This window comes from Vipera ursinii, assembly GCF_947247035.1.
Source record: "Vipera ursinii genome assembly, chromosome: 4".
NCBI lineage: Eukaryota > Metazoa > Chordata > Lepidosauria > Squamata > Viperidae > Vipera > Vipera ursinii.
Window position 1 is genome coordinate 60,809,140 of NC_139514.1, and position 21,030 is coordinate 60,830,169.

General features: G+C 38.0%; 1 protein-coding gene across 5 annotated transcripts in view; it reads left to right on the forward strand.

The window, feature by feature from the left end:
• The first annotated feature begins 1,621 nt into the window (after positions 1 to 1,621).
• DMD (dystrophin) overlaps positions 1,622 to 21,030 on the forward strand; it is a 906,062-nt gene continuing 886,653 nt past the window's right edge. For all 5 annotated transcript variants that reach the window (XR_014492555.1, XM_083362891.1, XM_083362889.1 and 2 more), the window contains exon 1: positions 1,622 to 1,781. Coding sequence is in view for 4 of the 5 variants with exons in the window: in XM_083362891.1 (XP_083219017.1) it covers positions 1,706 to 1,781 (76 nt within the window). In the remaining variant the exon portion in view is untranslated. The remainder of the gene's footprint in view (positions 1,782 to 21,030) is intronic.

Sequence of the window (21,030 nt, forward strand, 5' to 3'; positions counted from 1 at the left end):
AGTCCATAGTCCTTCCTTGCGCAAAAGCAAGCAGCATTTCATGGACCAGGAAACATAGTTTGTCCCATCCAACCGGGTTATCCAGGAGATGCCTGACAACAGTTCCTGTGCCATTTTACACCAAATAGCAAACTCAGCTAGGATACTGTGTGTACTAACTCTCAGTACAGGCCTGGGCCCATAACCAGTGTTAAGGAATTTGTTGTGCAGAGGTCTCCTTGTGCTACCAAAGAGTTGCACAGACAAGGAATGGTACTGAGAGTAGAAAAAAGTCACACAAGAATACACTGAGTTATAAAAACAAAAAGTAGTTTACTTTTGAGGTGGTGTAAGAACAAAAATGCACAGTCAAAAATAAACAGTCCAAGTCACAAAGTCTTCTTACCGGTCCAGAGGTCAATACACAGTTTAGGTTACAACAGTAGTAAACCAACAGCAGAGCAAAAACAGTAACAGTAGAGATCAGTGAATTCAGAGAGAGAGAGAAGCTACGTTCCTAGCTTCCTCTTATGGCCATGAGAACACTTACACACCCATTGGCCAATTAACATCTTAAAGCCATAGCATTATGGTTAATATATTTTCAACCCAACATTGTAGGCTAGCACCATATGCCTAACACAGGCTTTTCCAGGAAATTCCTGATCAGTATGACTAACAACTTTCTCCTTCAGAGGACAGAAGAAGATACAAAAGCATTAGTTCTCTTAGACATGAATTAGGCATGAATTCTCTTAGGCGTGAGTGTGGAAGATTTAGTGGAAGAAGTGAAAAGTAACATCTGATGGAGGGAGGGGGGCCTAAGGATTGAACTTGGTGGCCTAAATGTATCCGTCCAGTCCTACCATTCTACTGCATATATTTATGTGACAACAGAGGTCTTCCTCTCCAAACGAAACCTTTTAAAGATGAAAAGTAAGGCAGACAAAAGCGTTTCAGAAGCCTAATAAATAATTGCAGATGTTATAACACTTTTTCGAGTTTGGAAAAATGCTGACTGGGCTCGTAAGTTTTACATATGAGCAGTTCAGTGTGTACGCTAAGGAAACGTCCCCGAAATAATCTCCCAAGGGACTTTAGGCGATTCCGTCCCCGGACATTCCAATTCCGAGATTCCAGCGCGGACTGAGGTGAATAAGTAAAAAAAGAAAGATGAGTGGAGGTTCAGTCGGAACATCCCTATACGAAAGGGTTGCTTTTAAGCTACTGAATCATTCATGTTTCTCTTTCCCTCGCTGTGTAATTTGCTCTCTTAATTGCTCCTCTTTGCATTGATCTGGTGCCGGGCGGAAGGGGACTCTCTGGTGTCTGCTGATTTATTGAGACCTCATTCCTTCTCCGTTTTCACCTTCCATGGCGGTCTCTGTGTCTCTTTTTCTCTCTCTCTCTGGCTCTATTTTTAAAGCAGTCTCTCGCCGCTCAGCACCTGTTCTTGCGGCTCGGCGTGCAGAGTTTGGCAGCTCTCCTGCCAATGCGATCTCGAGCCAGTTTAACCGGAGGGCTTTGCCCTCGCTGCTCTCCTTCCTTTGGCTCCCTGCCGCCACGCTAACTCCCTCCCTCTCTTTCTCCTCCCACTCTCGCTTCTCCGAAGAAAACAGAAGTCTCTCCTATTCAAACTTTTTTTTCTGGCCTGAGGGGAGCTCCAGCCTGATCAAGCAGAGCCAAGCGAGAGCTTTTGGTGTCCGGTTAGGCGCCTGGGCTGGCCATGGCTGAGGCAGGAGGACAACCTGAGGAAGCGTCTGCAGTTGACGAGTTCACTGATATTATCAAGAGCAGATCTGGTAGGACAAACGATTTGGGGGGTGTTACACGTATGTGTTGCATTTGTGCTTTAAAAACAAAAGCCACAAGCATCTTTTCCACTGAGTGGAAGAGGATGACACATAAAAAAAAAAAAAAACTGGCTCCGAAGTTGCTGTTGGGAAACTTTTCTGTGGCATGCAGCTGCCAGGCGCGCTCTTCTACTAAGTGAAACTGTATGTTCAACTGTATTAGTGCTGGGAATGTGGCACTTTGGGGAAAGGTCTGTATGCATTTAGTTTCCCTCCTCCTCCGGTCAAAAGACATTCCCACTTTACCTCATTTGAGGCTAAGTGGTCTTAAATCACTTGTTCCTGAGAAGCCAGTGGAAACTTAGCTGAGAATTAATGTAGGTTTAATGAAAACAATGGGATGTACTGGGATGGAGAGGGGTGTACATAGAAGGCAAATCCAAAAGAAAGAAAGAAAAAGAAACATCTGTTTTATTTAGAATTTTATGTTACTTTTATCTCTGAACAAACTGTGACTTGTTAGCTTTGGATTATTAATGCAGGAAAAAAGTCAGGAAAAAGCTCTTATTTATTTTTATTATTACTATTATTATGCACAACAACAGGTTCTAGGTTTTAAGAATCTCCTAAGTTGCAGCACAGACCATTATAGCCACAAATGGAAGCAGCTATAATAGTTCACCATTGGATAAAGTTTCAGTTGCCTGGGCTGGCACCTTGTTTTTAACCTTGGAAAATTACCAGTTCAGGCAATTCAGGTATTAACTGTTTATTCAGAATTCACATTTTTACAAAACAATATGGAGGTACTTAATTGTTTCTGAAAAGTTATGCAGTTAACCAGCCGAATGAAATGATTCCCATATCCACTCTGTAAGACATATAGTTAAGGTTTCTTTTATTTCTAAGTTAAAATCTAAAATAAAACAAAATGGAATACAAGAGACAAAGAGGAGTCTGTCTGTTGCCAGTCCCAGGCTTAATTTAAACAAGATGCATGGTTTGCAGTAAACACAGCATTCATGTATCTTCACTCATGTTTCCTTTAAATGAGTTACTTAAATTTATTACACTGGGATCTCATGGAGCCACAGTTGGAACAGAGCCATCTTAGCCTGCTCATACTGTACATAGATCACCTGAGGACTCTTATGTGAAAATATCCATTTGAAATTCTGTGCAGTTAGCATTTATAGACATGCAGAATCATCTTGATGCAGGAGTGTGCAAGAAACCTTTTTGGGAAACATATTTACAACATGCCAGAACCATGAAAGCATAGCTGAAATGGTTTGTTAGTGCTCTTAATTCCTCTTTTAATTCCTCACCTAACTTTGGGTTCATCTCTCTACTCTACATGACAACAACAAATTCTGGTTTTTTATTTAAATGTTTGATACCTGGGATTACAGTCATATTTTGGAGGTGCCCTTGAAATATATACTACAAATACCAAAATAAATTCTATGGTGACTTAATCAAAAAGTACCCTGATATGTTTTCAGGTTGGTACTTTGTTTTAGGATCTAATGATGACAACTTATGGGACCCTCTGTAATATTCCAATACTTTAGAATGAAAGAAAAGCTCCAGTTTTTCCAAAAAGCTGCTGACTTTCAGCAAGTTTCAATTTGTTCCTTGATCATGAATAAAACTGAAATTTGAAATAAATTGTGAAATCCTAGGTGAATTCTGTGATGGATTAGGATCAACTCATAAAAATTGATATCATATTGATACATTGTAGTGGTATTCTAGGATTTGGCTTCTAATCGATGAGAAACATCTTGTTTTCTTCTTAAGACTTCGAAAACTTTGCTTGAGAAAGGGTTAGCATTCCTTAGGTGTTCTCTTAGTTGTTTTTTTAAAAGGGAAACTCAATGGGGCTAAGTTCTGTACAACTGCACATAAATTGACTTGCATGAATTATACCAAAATATTGTACTTCTAGTAATGATGTCTAGAGTGATAGCTAAGAAATGTAATTACCAAAGAAATTAAACTCATGTCTGCAACTCTAGCATTAGGCAGGGGTACGTTTCCCAACAAAACACTCTACATTTGCAAAATTGCTGTTTATAATCTGAACTGCATATATGTGTATTGCTTTCCTTTCATCTGTGCTCACATTTGGTATTCTGAGAAATAAAAGAGGTCCTATATTATTTGAAAGGAGAAATGTATTTTACCATTTTTGAAATCAGAACTTTTTCAGAGAGATGCTGTGTCAGTGAGGTTAGGTGAGTTGGACTAAAAGAGAATGATTGATTTAAGGTTTATTTCCCACTGAAGTTTTGTAATTAAAATTAATGTTTAAACCTACCTGTGAAAACATTTGATCTTCTGGGTTAGATATATTTCCATGGCTTCCAAAATTATAAAGGAGAACTATGCAAAGTTATGACAGTTAAGGAAAGAATCTTTCCTTCCAAAGAATGGTAGTTTATTTACAAGGACAACTTTGGAAAACAAGGAAAGTTGAATGTAGTTGCATAAAATTAAATGGTTTAAAAGGACTATGTATAGTATTATTTGTAGAGTGACTAATTTTTTCTGTGTTTTAACATTGCCTGTGATTGGTTCTACTTTGATTCCCACTTCATGGAAATACAGAATTGATACAGAAAAATAATAAATGATAAACTCTGCAAACTTTATATGATTATATGATCTTGTTGACTTCACTAGAAAATGAGCTTGAGAAATATTGCATGATATCGCAAGTTTAATTATAATGTCTTTTAACTTGTTTGGAATATTAGAACAGACATTTAAGCATGGACTAGAACAGGGGTGTCAAACTGCCAGCACGTGGGCTGGTTGCATCATGTGGAGGCCACACATACCCCAGCAGTGAAATACATCGCAACACGTCACATGACGCGGCGAGTTTGATACCCGTGGACTAGAACATCTTTACTTTGTATAAACATTTTTGTGTTTTTTTAAGAGAAATACCACTTAATGGGACTTTTTCTCACATACATAGCAACAATATAGCATTCTTAGGCTTCAATTTTATTCATGCTTAACTGGGTTCAATTTACATTTCAGTAAAGAGGTATTAATTATTTACAAATAAGAAACTTCACTTGTAAAAATTAACATGCCAGTGGTTTCTTAGTAATGCCCAAAAGACTATAGGTAGCACATTTTAAGCAACCAACACTAAACTGTAAACCTAGTAATATTAATATAGAATAATAATATATAGTGACATGTATCAGATAAAATGATATTTTTGTAGCAAATCCTTACAAAAAACATAATTAAGGGAGGATAAAAAACATACCCAATTGGAAGAGAATGACTTCATATACAAAAAACCTTGAATATTTGAGGAAGAAAACCTGACTTCTAAGATTCATATTTCTTTTGAGAAAGAATATGATTACAGTAATTTCCTTTAACAATACCTTAAATGTAGGAAATTACAGATTGAAGTTTTTAAAGCTGTTTAACATTGTAATTTTTATTCCCTAGATGTAACCTGCAAATCTTACCCATTCTTTAACAAAAAGTTACCACATTTTTTTCTATGATTGTCAACATTAGATTAAGACATTGAATCTCAACATGAAATCAGACTGCCTCTAAATTCACATCCAAATGGAATCTTCCAGAAGTCCAAAGAGGTCCCCTGCAGTCACATGACTGCCGTTTGCAATCTCCAATGCTGGCTTCCCACAAGCAAAGTCAGTAGGGAGGTTGCAATTTGTTCTTGCCACATTCTCAAGATGTTCTGCTACAGAATAGGAGATTCCAGCGATCTTATATGACATTTAGTGCATACTCAGGCTGCAGAATCCCCTTCTTTACCCTGTTGTGCTTGTGCCTCACAGAAGCACCCTCTTTCTAGTAATCATGCCCTTGCCTGGCACTGTAGCATCCCCTCCCTAGCATGCATGCACTTGCTGCAGCTCCTTCCCCTCAGCACTTACCCACTTGTTTTCTTGCAAGCTGTCTGGGACTTGTGATTTCCTTTCAGCTTCCCCATTAACTTTGCAAATCACAGTCACGTGAGGACCTCACTTAATGTGATCCTTGCTTATCAAGAGCAATGGGGACTGCATCACCATCACTAAGCAATGAAAGTTCTAGTCCCAGTTACCATTATTAAAGGAGGACTAGAGGGGGGGGAGGGCACATATGCTTGTGTTTGTGTGTGTGTATCTATATATACACATATAAGGTTCACATTCAAAAACAAAAAGACTTGACATTCTAGGACTGTTACCTTAAGCATTACTCCCAATAACTAGCAATCAGAGATTTTTTTTCCATTTACAGGGTTCTGATAACAAGTGATATAGCAATGCAAGCCAAATATATAGATTGTTGTCGAAAGAGCGTTTATATTTAATAGGTCCAAGTAGACCTCTAGCTCCTCAATATACTAATATTTTAATTGCTCCTCTGCAAGGAATTCATTGTTGTGAAATAGGTTTAACAACATAGCCAGAATAAGAAATAGAGATAATGAACTTCCATTTTTGACAATCTGATCTTATCCTTTTCTTATCAGGAAAAAGGTTTAACAGCAAAAAAAAAAAATCCAGAAAAACACATTTCAAAAAAGTTATAAATTGATTTGCATTTTAATGAGTGAAAGAACTATTTGACCTCTTTGCAAAACATGATTTAGTACTTGGCGGCAAAACCCTTGTTGGCAATCACAGAGGTGAGACATTTCTTGTAGTTGGCCACCAGGTTTGCACACATCCAGGAGGGATTTTGTCTCACTCCTTTTTGCAGATCCTCCCCAAGTCACTAAGGTTTTAAGGCTGATGTTTGGCAGCTCAAACTTTGAGCTCCCTCCACAGATTTTCTATGGGATTAAGGTCTGGAGACTAGCTAGGGCACTCTAGGACCTTAGTGTGCTTCTTCTTGAGCTACTCTTTTATTGCCTTGGCTGTGTGTTTTGGGTCATTGTCATGCTGGAATACCCATCCACAACTCATTTTCAATGACCTGGCTGAGGAAATGAGATTCTCACCCAAGATTTGATGCTGGGGATGGTGTTCTTGAGGTCATAGGCAGCATTCCTCCTCCTCCAAACACAGCGAGTTGAGTTGATGCTAAAGAGCTCAATTTTAGTCTCATCTGACCACAACAGTTTCACCCAGTTCTCCTCTGAATCATTCAGATGTTCATTTCCTGAGCAGTAGCACCTTGCGGGCACTGCAGGATTTCAGTCCTTCACAGCATAGTATGTTACCAATTGTTTTCTTAGTGATTATGGTCCCAGCTGCCTTGTGATCATTGACAAGATCTTCCCATGTAGTTCTGGGCTGATTCCTCACCGTTCTCATGATCATTGCAACTCCACAAGGTGAGATCTTGCATGGAGCCCCTGACCGAGGGTGATTGACAGTTATTTTGTATTTCTTCCATTTATGAATAATCACACGAAGTGTTGCCACCTCACCAAGCTACTTGGCAATAGTCTTGTAGCCCATTCCAGCCTTGTGTAGGTCTACAATATTGTCCCTGACATCCTTGGACAGTTCTTTGGTCATGTCCATAGTGGAGAGTTTGGGATCTGATTTATTGATTGCTTCTGTGGACAAGTGTCTTTTATACAGGTAACAAGCTGAGATTAGGAGCACACCTGGGAGTCAGAAATCTTGCTGATTGATAGGGGATCAAATACTTATTTCACTCATTAAAATGCAAATCAATTTATAACTTTTTTGAAATTGGATTTTGTTGTTGTTATTCTGTCTCTCACTGTTAAAATAAACCTACCATTACAATTATAGACTGATCATTTCATTGTCAGTGGGCAAATGTACAAAATCAGCAGGGGATCAAATAATTTTTCCTTCGTTGTAATTAAACAGAACAGATTCATACCAGAATAGTATATCTACAAGTATCATATTGTATGGTTTCATGTCACCTGTCAATTTTCTAGATTGACCATATAGAACATTCCTTTTCACAGTGACAATTTTAGTAGAAAATAGTATCACCATCTAAATGTTGGCATTAAGAATACTATGTTAAGATATTCTGGCTGTTATGATTTTTTGTTTCACCTCAGCTCTGTGTTTCCTAATTACAATTTTAAGTTTCACCTTTCACATTCACACTTCCCTTTTTAGTTCTATTACGCTTTAAGCCATAGTCAGTTAAATAAAAATTATTACCAGATAAGTTACATTATATATTAATGTTATATAGTTGCAGAACTCGTGGTATGGAAATGTCCTTCATAATTTTTTTTCTGAGATTAGAACAACAGTATATTCTCATACTACAGCCTAAAGTATACATTTATCATCTAATTTGTTTAAGTAGTTATCTTGATATAACTTTTTAGATCACAGTGTAATTGGCAGACCATGGAAGGTGTGGTTAAGATCTATAAGCAGAAGTCTGAGAAGCAGCATCTCAGAAAGTTAGTACAGAATGTACATCATTCTATTTGGAGAATGCTGTGTCCAAGAAAGTTAGAAAAAAATTATTCAAAGGACTTCTAGTTTATTATGAAAAGAAATTTACGTTGTTGTTTTTCGGTTCTACCATGCAAGCTGTGCTTTTAAAAGAATGCTGCTGCTGCCGCCGCTACCCTTTGAACTCTGTCCAATTCTCAGCATTCTGTGGACCAACTCCCTCCACATTTCCCAGTCTCCTATGGCTTCTTTCAGTTGTTTTGTGCTCTGACTAGTGTTGGCTTTGTTGGTGTTACCACGTTATTTGGCAGCTTTATTTATTTTTTGCTGCTGACCATTCTGAGCACAACTGCCTTCCAGTGAATTCAATCACATGACATTTGCCTAGATAAGTAAGGCAGAATTTTGATTTTGTCTTCCATTGATATGTCTGGTTTTATATGCTCCAATACATACCTGTCTGTCATCTTTATTGTCTAAGGCAGGGGTGTCAAACTCAATTTCATTGAGGGCTGCATCAGCATTGCGGTTGCCCTCAGGGGCCCAGGTGGGTATTTTCAGACCCCGTCCGACGAGTCACCAAAAGAATGAAACCGGAACGGGAGCTGGTTCTCCTAAGCCACGTTTATTAGCCGCATAAACAGTTGCTCGAAGACAAACGAAGTCAGCGTTGACTTCACAGCACAGTCAACGCTGTTAAGTAACCGGCAAAGCCGACACCCACCACCACACCCTTAATTGCACCACCACGCCCCCACCCTACTTAATCACCGCCTCCCAAGGTTCCCTCCTTTTGGCTCCCGTCCCACCACCATTGCAGCTGGTAAGTTACCCCCCCAGCCCAAACCTCCCTCCTTTCCCCCAGAGCTCCGCCTAGACTCTTCTTTCCCCTCACCTCCCCAGACCGCCGCGAGTTGTGCCCTGAAGCCCTCCCTGGCCCACAGGTAATCTCCGCCACCCCCTGGACCACCCAGGCACCCGTTCCTGTTCTGCTGCTCGGGCGCTGGACAGCCACCGGCCGCTCCATCGTACGGCCCCTCCCCGGCCTCCTGGTTAGTCCCAGAGGCTGCTGGGCTGTGTCGACGTCCCTGTCCCTTTTTCCGGTCCCTGGAGGCCAGGAGAGAGCCCCGTGGCCGCGCTCGGTGACCGCACACCTTCCCGACTTGTTGGCAGCTTCCGGGGGCCAGCTGGCTGGTCTGCGGCCTCCCCAGCTGACAGGCGGGCCGCTGCTGCGCCGTTCTCCCAGCTGCTCCTATCCCCGATCCGTCGGGATGGCGTGGGCGTGGCCGGCCGTTTCCAGAGCCCGGCAGCTCAGCGGAGAGGCGAGGAAGCCGGCGAACGTCCCTGGAGCCCGGTAGGACACTTTGTAGCGGGCGGGCAGTTGCCGGAGTGCTGGGGGGCCGTATGCTGTGCCGGCCCTCCGGGTGACCACGGGCGCCGGCGGGAGGCTTTGGGGCCTGGCGGGTTGCTCCGTGGGCGTCGGCGGTGGGCTTCGGGGCCTGGCGGGGTGCTCTGCGGGAGTCGGCGGTCTGGCGAGTCACCCCGCGGCCCATCCGAATGTCGGGCGTGCCAGGCCCGACAGGTATGGCCAGGGTGGGCGTGGCCTACTGGGTGGGCATGGCCAGAGTGCATATTGCATATACTGGGTGGGCGTGGCCAGCTCTACATCGTTCGCATCAAGGGTGCCTATGGGGGCCTGGGCAGGAGTGGGACAGATCTGAGGGTCTCTGGGAGAAGGAGGGTCTCTGGGCCAGGGCCAAGGCAGTGGGGGCCGTTCCCTCACTGTTTCCAGGTTGGCTTCACGGGCCGCATGAAACCACTTCGCGGGCCGGTTCCGGCCCCCGGGCCTTGTGTTTGACATGTCTGGTCTAAGGAATATGCAGGAGCCTTGTTGAATACCACAATTCAAATGAGCCAATTTTCTTTCTGTCTAGTTTTTTCATGATTCAACTTTTGCAACTGTAGGTAGCTATGGGAAACATGGTAGTACAAACTAGTCTGCATTTACTTGCCAGGCTGTGTCCTTGCTTTTCCATACACAATTAATGCTCATCATCACTATGTGATATAGCATGACTCAATGCTTTATTTCTGGATTATATTCACTGCTTTGATCAATCCATAATCCTAGAAATGTGAATTTTTGCACATATTTGATCTATGCATCATCAGTTGTTGTGACATTTCCATTCCTCACAGTGGTAATGAGCTAGGTCTTTTTGATGTTTAGAAAGAGGCTAAATTTTTTGCTTCTTTAATCCTTTTGATTAGATTTTCAGGCCTTTGTCAGTTTCTGAGAGTTGTGTCATCAGTATATCAGTATACCAGAGATATATATTCCTTCCTCCAATTTTTACTTTGATTTTTTTATTCTTCAAGTTCCAGCTTCCTCATGATCACTTTGGCACATAAGTTGAATGAGAAATCTTACTGCACTCCTTTATCTAAACCACTCAGTGTCTACATATAGTGTTTGTAGAGTGATTTCTTGATTTGTGTACAATGACTGCATCAACTTAAGCAGATGTATAAGCACACACCCCCCCAGATCTTCCAGGTCTCTCTATAGCTTGTCATGATCAACTCAATCAAAGACTTTCTTACAGTCAATAAAGTAGATATAGATGTTCTTTTGCTATTTTTGATATTTTTTCCATAATCCTGTGTAATTTGTAATATGGTCACAAGTGTCATAACCCCCTCTGAAGCCAGTTTGATCATCTGGCAATCCCATTTGATGGTTGATGCCAGATGTTATGGTATAATCTTAAGGGGAATCTTGCTAGTGTAAGGATGAAAGCAATTGGGCAGTAACTGGTAATCAAGTTTTTTGGTGTGATCATGTACTGTTTGAAAATATGCATGTTGCTTTCAATATCTGATGAGTAAATAAAGTTCAGAGATTATTTTTTTAATCCTTGTTTTTTGGGTGTGATTTTTTATCAGAAGAAATTCTACACTGCAATTTCTTTCCTATTTTGTGCATCAGAAAGTAAACTGCTTTGTTTTGCTGTATTCTTTTAATGACATTGTATAACTGATAGCTTGTCATGTTAGAAAGGCTTAAAAATAATAGCTACCACTATATAAAATGATATTCTAAAACTGCCTTTTTAAAGAATGTATTTGGGGATTTATTTGCTTTGCTTTTTCATTATGTTTTATAAAGTTTTTTAGCCTAAATAACCATCTCAACTGCTAAAAGGTACTTCAATATGTAAAGAACATGAGAATGTGAGTACATATGTGCTATAATCCTGCTACAACATAATTGTAGTTTGAAAACCTTTTTAGTGGATTACATTTAAATACATATTTGGTTTTTCTCCCTTTTCAGGGAATTGCAAAAGCAACCAACATAGCTAATTTTTTGCTAACTGCAATTATTGTTGCATAATCTCCATTTCCATGGGGGATCTGTTTTTTTTAAATCTGATGTTTCCTTGACAACAAACCTGGTCCTAAATGTTATTTCTATACATAAGTTAAATGAGATATTACAGTACATGTTGCTAGGTAAAACTATACCTGATATGTCAGTGGTGAACTTCCCTTCTCTAATTTATTATCAGTTCTCAGTGCCTTTATAGTCTTAATTTACAAAATCTAGTATAACTCGTCTGTAAAAATGTTGTATGTAGCCTACAGTATCACCGATGTAAAACTAATAAAATTACAAATAGTGGAAATATTTTAATATAATTGGATCTATTTATGCAGCACTTTTTTAATCTGTCCAATATTTTTTTGCTCATGCATCTCTGGGATTTGAAAATCCAGATGACCAGAACAGAAGAGATGTAAAAAGTATTCCTCACTGCTGCCCCTAGTGATTGTTTCAGATTTCTACAATTCATTTATGATATTCTTTATTTACCCAAATTACATACAATTTTACAATAGAGAAAGAGAAGTATGAAATTCAAACAAAATGTAAATGGAATTTTAATGTTTACATTAGTCTGTTTGTTGGGAGTGGGAGTCAAGACAAAAATCTAACAAATGAAGTTTGACCTTCTCAGTTTATTGTTGAAAAGTACAAAACTGAGGGCAAAGTGGAAAATTATTTCTCTGCTCATCTGCCTCTTTTCAAGTGATATTACACTGCTGTATTCAGCACTAATATCAACAAGCTATTATATATGGATAATATATAGCAACAAAAGATCAAAACTGGATTGTTAACAAGAGAACTGGGGAGAAGAAATCTTAAAGTTGTGTAAAATTTATAATAGACACTGTTGTTGTTTTATTTTCATTGTTCCTTAAGTTTATTAGAAAAGGATTCTGAATAGAAAAACATGTGAGAGGGTGGGGCATACTATTTCTATTAAAATAAATAGTGTAACGGTGTTATAATACTCACTATAATTTAAAAAATAATCCCTTCTGTGTTTTATCTGTCTCATTTTTTTAATGGAAATACAGACTCACTCAAAGTGGGAGTACATTGTGGCAATTGTGGGCATAAACATAAGTCAAATAAGTGTGGGAGTGGGATTTGTGTGGAATTTTCCTCTACATGACAAAATGACCCAAAAGGCAAGTAACATTAGAATTTTCTAGAGTTGGGAGAAAAAATCCCATAGATAGGAGATTCTTCCAGGATCTAATCTCAATTCATTTCGAATACCAAGAGATAACTTACTGTTTGCAGCTTTTAGAATATCTATTGTGTTTGTCTGTTCTTGATAGTCACCATGGTCCTTTCCCTTTATGCAAAATATTTTACAAATATTAGGAACATATGTTGAAATCAAATGATATGTAAATAGGATCTTGCTTACACATAACATCACATCAAAATCTATAAATGACATTTGGCAGTATTCCAGTGGTGAGATTCAAATATGTGAACAACCAGTTCTCTGTGTGGATGCCACTTCCGGAAGTCCACTCTGGGCTTGGGCAACAAAAAGTTAGCTACCAGTTCTGACAAAGTGGTGCGAACCAGCTGAATCCCACTACTGCAGTATTCTATTAGACAATGCATATATTTCATTTATAATGGAGAATAGGTAATTCTACTTGAAGGTGAAATGAACTTCACTCTCTTTTTGTAAATAATTTCAGAAATGATTGCTAAGCACATTGGTTTGTGCTTAAATTGTAAGCCGCCCTGAGTCTTCGGAGAAGGGCGGGATATAAATGGGATTAAAATTAAAAAAAATATAAAATAAAATCTTTAATGAGCTGGAGTCCTGTCAAATTTATTTTTTTTATATAAAACTGTATCATATTTATACCCCATTGTGGTCATAAGCACACTTTCAACAGCTAATCTAGGCCTAAGTAACCAAAGAATAATTTCAGAATAAAATGAAAGATATATTTCATGATTCCTTATGTTTCAAAATGAAAGCCACATTTTTGGTTGGTGCAGTATGTTTATCTTTTGGTGAATTATAATTCAATTCACTTGTAAAGTACTTTGGGGCAATATATGGATTAAGAAATAGATTCCTTACCCTCACTTTTAGTTCCCATATCCATATATATTTCTATGTGAGTATGAATTGGGCAGTCATTCTTTGAAGAAGGTCCTCCGCACTCTGAAGAGACTGTAAACTCAATGGTTAGAAATCAAAGGTACAGTTAATATAGCAAATGGATAATAGGTAATACATTCTTGAACTGATTATTTCAAATACTAGCACAAGACTAGAGCAACCTATCTGTTATATTTTATGTAATATTTCAGATAGTTATTATTCTTAGAATTAGCTAATTAATCAAGGAACCAGTTCATTTTTCAAGCTTACAAATTGAAAGAAAAGCTTCCACATGAAAGATAGTACAGTTGAAATGAATGAGAAGAGCATTCCTCATGACAAAGCAATATGTTGAGCTATGAATGGACATTTATATCAGGTTTGGACCCAGCTGCTCTCATTGATGATGATGCTTCAGTAGCAACTGGTGGCCCTTTGGATGATGGATGAAGCTAAAATTTGCTGTTTCAGCTGTTCAACCACAGGCCAACTATAGGAAGAAACCTGGTGTTCTTTGTGGCAGGGAGGGACAAAGCAAAATATCCACAGCTGTTCTTCTCTACTGGTGGATAGAGTCAGTATGGTTTCCATTTTTTCATGATGTTCTTCTGGAAAAGCCTGATAAATAAATCTTCTGACAACACAATACTTTTTATAACACTGAGACACACATACCCACAACATACATACAGATGACTAACCTCATGTAGTACATATACTTCTATTGCAGTTTTAGTAAACTGGTCCATTTCATATTTTATTGTTGATTACAGTAAATTTAGATTTAATTTGAACTAAGCTTTTGGCTTAGATCAAATGTCTATTTCAACCAAGATTCTCTACCCGCTGCCAAAAGTGGCACTGGTGCTATATAAATAGCAATATAGTATTATCAGAATGTTAATAATAAACTAATTAAACTAAACTTTTTGTTCATATATGTAGCTTGCAGCACCAATGCCCACATAGAATCAATAGCAAGCATAAAATATTCCTATAAATAGAGCCTTGGTGGAGCAGTGGGCTAATGCCTCCTTAAGTAACACCAGCTGCCTGCAATTAGTGCAGGTTCACATCCCACCAGGCTCAAGGTTGACTCAGCCTTCCATCCTTCCGAGGTAGGTAAAATGAGGACCCAGATTGTTGGGGGCAATTAAGCTGACTTTGTAATAATGCCGCTTGGGGTGTGTGTGAAAGCCCTAATAAGCAGGCATATACATAGAATGAAGGCTACTGCTAAGCTTGTAAGCCGCCCTGAGTCTTCGGAGAAGGGCGGGATATACCGTAAATGGAATTAAAATAAATAAAAATAAATAAAATATCAGTTCCTTAGCAAAGAGGTCTGCAACATCTTACATATGTTCTATTCTTTTCCTAATCTTACTTGTTTTGTTTTTGTGCTGCCATCCACAGCATAAGAGGATGCAATCCATAGCATAGAAGGTTAGAAGTTAGATATTTCTGAATATGTTTCACAGGTCAAAGAAGGAAAGGTTTCAATAAAGGAGGATATTTGTAGCCCAGGGTTGAAATGAGGTTTCCTTGATCTCTCTGAGCTTGGTGGTTTTCTTTTAGAAGTTTCATTACCCAAATTAGGTAACATCATCAGTGCTAGCAAATGTTTAACAATACATGAAACAAAGTGATTACCATTGTTAACACTTCTTTGTATGCTCATTCTAAAACAAAGTTCTGCACAATGTGATCAATGATTTCAATGAAATTGTGTTGAACTACAGAAAAAATATATCTGTAACATTGCACTTACACCTTTATTATCAATCCTGCCTTCTCTTAAGCTGTGAAAAATCGCTAAGTATCATCAATTGAAAAAAGGCAACAAAAATTCTCTTTTTCCTTATATAGTTTTATTACAAACAACTTTACACCATTAATTTTGTAAAGTAAATATTTGAATATCTCTATAGTTTGTATCTAGTGGGCTGAAAATATTTTGGAAACTTGTTTTCCATTTTCTTTGCCATTGAGAGGACAATGAGACTTGAACAGAAAAAAGTCATTTATTAAATTATTGCCTATTTGGAAACTAGCCTTTTAAAGATAAAAGGTTGGAAAAAAGTTCTTTTTGACATGAAAACATACAAGAATTAAATTTATTTCAAGGTTATGTGCTTGTAATCATTAAGCAAACTGTTAAGTCTTAGAAACAGAGAGCTGACAATTGTAGTACTGGCATTGTTTGACATGTTGAGTGCCTTCAATTTCTTTACCTGAAATCATTGGATAAATCTGCTTGTGAATATTCTTGCATTTCTAAAAGACCACATCCAGTGTACATAAATCATTCTGCAGGTATTCTGTTCATGAAGCATTGTGCTGCATAAAATTTAAAATGTATTTGAATGGTGTTGCAGTTTGCAAGAATTTTGTAAGCAAACAGCTGGTGACAGCAGGGTTTGTTGGGTAAATCAATCATAGATTTGGATTTCAGCCATTACCACTTCTGAGGTGAATTTATACACTAATGCTTGTGTACTTTGTCATTTTTAAAGTGTACTTACTTGGCATTTGTTTACAATGGTATTTTTAAATAAAGACAAAATTACTGATACAGACTGATTTGGCAAGACATAATTCTTTTGTTTCACTTACAGTTTATAGGTAGTTCCATAATTAAAAATACTGTGACTCATAAGATTAAATATAATAATCATTTGAATAAAACAATGTAATATATAAACTGGAATATAATAAAATATAGGTAAAAATATTTGTAAACGATGGCAATATTTTTTTAAAAAAAGCAAACATGGGATTTTTATTGTTGTTTTTTTTTAAATGGAACAGGGAATGTTTTTTTGCCTGGCACTAGGATGACAGAAAACTTCTCAGGCTTAATATTCTATAATCACTAGCTACTTACTTAATGCCATAGTCAAGTTAGATGCATTCCGCACACCTAGGGGCAGCATATTTGTGAGCTGTGAAGCCCAAATATGGCTTTTTAAGCCCATGCCCATAGCATGTGTAGCGGAGTTGGGGTGAGAATGGGGCCAGCTGAAAGGCTTTGCAGGAGCCCTGCCAATTAGGTAGGAAGAAGAGGAGCTCTGGCAGCTGCCATGTGTCTTCCCTCAGAGGAGGGAAGAAAAAGGTGGAGGAAGCCGAGAGAAGGCTTGGTGGAGCTTGCCATTCTGAGCCAGCTGATTGAAGAGAGAGTAAAAGCTGGGGTTTTCTCGTTTGCTTTTTTTGCTTTGTTACAGGCAAGCAGGATGAAAGGGGAAGGGATATAGAGAGAGGGAGAGTAGTTGCTGGAGCTATTTGCTTGAAGCAGGCCAGGCAGGGAAGGATAGAGGGTGAGAGTAGTTGCTGGAGCTGTTTGCTGGAAGCGGGCCAGGCAGAGAGAGAGAACTTGGCAGAGCTATTTTCCTGAAGCAGGCCAGAAAGAGAGAGAGGGTGAGAGTGGCTGGTTGGAGCTGTTTGCTTGAAGCAGGCCAGGCAGAGAGAGAGAGTGTGTGAGGGGTGGGGAATGGTAAAGATTTATTGTTTCTTTTGTTGCAGGCAGGCCAGTTGAAGAGAGGTAGAGAGGGTAGTTTTAATTTATTTCCCTTGTTGGAGTAAGTTAGGCAGAGGGAGAATTAGGGAAGAGTTTGACATATGTCTTTTAGTGGGAGGTAAGGGGTTTTTTTTCTTTATAGGATCAGCTGGGGGAGATAAAAAGGGATTTCATGGAATGAGGTCAGAGAGGGGTGAGGAGAGCAAACAAGTGAGGCCTCTGCTAGCACCAGAGATTGGTTGTCATCATTCTGGGCAAGTTGTTGTCATCAAAGATGGATTAACATTGTCCTGGGCAAGTTGATGCCACCATATTTATTTATTTTTATTTTTATTTTTATTCCATTTATATCCCGCCCTTCTCCGAAGACTCAGGGCGGCTTACAAGCTTAGCAGTAGCTTTCATTCTATGTATATGCCTGCTTATTAGGGCTTTCACACACACCCCCAAGCGGCATTATTACAAAGTCAGCTTAATTGCCCCCAACAATCTGGGTCCTCATTTTACCTACCTCGGAAGGATGGAAGGCTGAGTCAACCTTGAGCCTGGTGGGATGCGAACCTGCACTAATTGCAGGCAGCTGGTGTTACTTAAGGAGGCATTAGCCCACTGCTCCACCATAGACTGGCTGCCATTGTTGCTGTCATCAAAGACTAACCGCCATTGTTCTGGACAAGTTGTTGCCACCGGAGACTGGCTATCATTGTTTTAGGTAAGTTGCTGTCACCAGAGGGTGATTAACATTGTTCTGGGCAAGTTGTTGTCATTAGAGATTGACTACCATCTTCCCTGTAAGTTCTTATTTCCTGAGATCATCCCTAGTGAGTCACCGTCAAGAGTGGCTGCCGATTGTGACTGAATACCACCATGTTACATGCCCTGTTAGGCAGAGGCGCAAATGTGAGAGACCTCTTCGGGCTGGTGGTCACTTGGAGTGGAGGTCGGGAGGGCCCTACGGGGGTGGTGCTACACATGCATATTTTCCAATCACACAGACTGAGACAGGAAGAACATTTAATTACAATTTATTCAGAATATTCTGATAAAAGGGATTCCTCTCATTCAAAAAGGGAATCCAGATCCTTAGCTTACTTTTCCATTTTATAGCTAACAAATCAAAGAAAATGCAAAAGAAAAATTGATTGGACAGAATAAAAGTAACTCTTCCTTTGCACAGTATGTCATATAGTTAAATATGTTACATGTATGTCCATTTAAATGAGATCTGATGGGAGAAGGTGTGTAAAATTTAACATGTTTATGAGGAAAAATGTTATTTGGAGTTTACAAAAGAACAGACCAGAATGCCAATTAATCTTTACAAGCTTTCTTTTATCAGGAGACATTCTCCAGATACTTGTGTAACTTAGCTTCTAACATTTCTAAATTGAAAAGATATCAATCAATCCATACAGCAACAGGATTTCCTACATTGCAGTCTGCAATGGTTTGATTAAACCTATCACCATTTTAAAAGAGAGAAAAATAAATCAAATTAAAATACAAAATAACTATTTTAGTTAACAAATGTAACAGCATTAAAATGTCCATGAAATGTGGCTCTCAGCTGGCATAGAATGATAATTCTTTTATTTTAAGTCTATAGTGGCCCTATAGCCACTATAGCCATAGTTAGGTTAGAGAAACGGTATGTGAACCCAGTTTTCATATATCCTTGTACAGTATTTTGTTTCCTCCAATCTTTTACTTAAAAGAAAAAAGCTTTTGTAATATACTCTATTCATTCTTTCCCACTTTGCCACAACTGTATAAGTTTGTGAACTATTTATTCACAGTCTTAGGATTTTTACTATTTAATTTAGACAATAGTTTATATGATTTTGACAATATTATTCTTAATATAAACTATGGATCATTTAATTCAGATTTTACATTAAATTGTACTGAAGAATTTTTGCCTGAATTAAATTCATATTTATGCCAACATCCTTAATTAATGAAAAAAGAAACATAATGTGAATGCTGATTGTTGTGGTTTCAATAAATTTGTATAAAAAATAACATTTACAGTAAGGATTGGTATAAAGTGGATTATCTGGAGAGAGAAACAAAAATCCATGTCAACTGTTCAACTAGTTGCAAGCATTCAACTTTATTAAAAGGTAAATCCAAAAAGGCATACATCAGTTTGTTGTTATAATAAATATGTTTTCTCTATAATTTTCTATTTTGATGAATTTCTTTACTCAGAGCATAGATTTTTTTTTCTTTTTTACAAATGGAGCTTAAAGTTAACAGTGGGGTCTGAGAACAATTAACAAAGATACAAGGAAGGAAGGGAGGGAGGGAGGGAGGCAGGGAGGGAGGGAGGGAGGGAGGAAAGAAAATGTATAGGCAAGAAGCAAGCATCTTGTCACCATTGAGCTCTACAACTCTTCTTTGAAATATGATGCATGGCTTTAAATTATACAACTTTTCATGGTAATTTGTTATTTGAGATTATCATTTCACTTTGTCTAATGTAGATGACTCTGTCCTTTGTATGGTTTATCACAAGCAGCTTTTGTGAAGAGAAAGTAAGAACTAAAGTCACTAGGTGTTATTCTCATTTATTTCCACACCTTGTTTACTCATTTATTGTTTGAATCAGACTCACTCTTTTCTGATATAATTGATATTTTACCACACTTCATCTCAGGTTCTTTTGCTGAAATGTGTTGAGGTGCTTTATGTGGAAAAAAAAATCCTTTGTGCTTCAAACATTGGGGTGTGCATGCTTAAATATAATTGGGAAGAAATGCTTCAGACTGAAATAAGGTATTATTGCTTTAAGAGTTCCCACTAATTAATGAATTGCTTAAAAGTAGTAACACATTCAAGGGAAGTCTAAAAACAGCCAGGCTGTTTTAATGTGGGAGACAGATGCAGCATTCATACTTGGTCAGGATTTGATTCTGAATAATTTTTAAAGTTTAAAGTTTATTATATTTGTATACCGCCCTTCTCCCGAAGGACTCAGGGCGGTGAACAGGGCACATATAAAATACAAAGTACAAAAGTTAAAAGAGAATTAAATATAAGCCCGAGCTAAAACAATAAATAATAGTATAAAAAACCGCAATAAAAACCCCAACACATCCCCATGAAGCATTCATAGTCTTATTAAACACCAAATACTTGCATTTTCAGAAATTTCACACATAAACCAATATGCTTTTCATGTTTATTAATGTACTTATTGTTTTTTAGCTGTGTTGTATTCAGAAGCTCTTTTTTGTTATAGACATCCATTTGTTGCGATTAACTATGGCTAACTCCAGCAGGTTTTTTTTTTTTAAATTGCCAGACAAGGATATAAGAAATAATGTTTCCTTTGAACACTTGGGGGGAATAAATCCATAGTTTTAGAAAGGTTTCTGATAAATGTGTTCACAACTAGTTTTAATATTTAATGTTAATCTAAAAGCTTCTATACTGTACTCCAGAGCTTAGGATTTTTCTCTCTGTCTAATAAAAAGGAGGGTCTCAATCAATAGCTAATACAATAAAAACAGACTTGCCTGAAAAGCATAAAATTATAATATCAAATAGATAATAGTTACAGAAAGTTTTTCCAGAGCTAATGGATTTATGGAGTATGTGGCCTTTGCCAAAAGAGCTTTTAGGTGCTTCACTACTTCACTGATTTTGGAAACAAATTTATTTATTTATTTATTTATTTATTTACTTATTTATTTATTTATTTATTTATTTATTTAATTTGTATACCGCCCTTTTCCTGAAGGACTCAGGGCGGTGAACAGGGCAATACATATTAAAAAACAAGATACAAAAATTAAAAGCAATTAAACAACAGTGCCCATGAATAAATTAGTACATATTAAAAAGTTAAA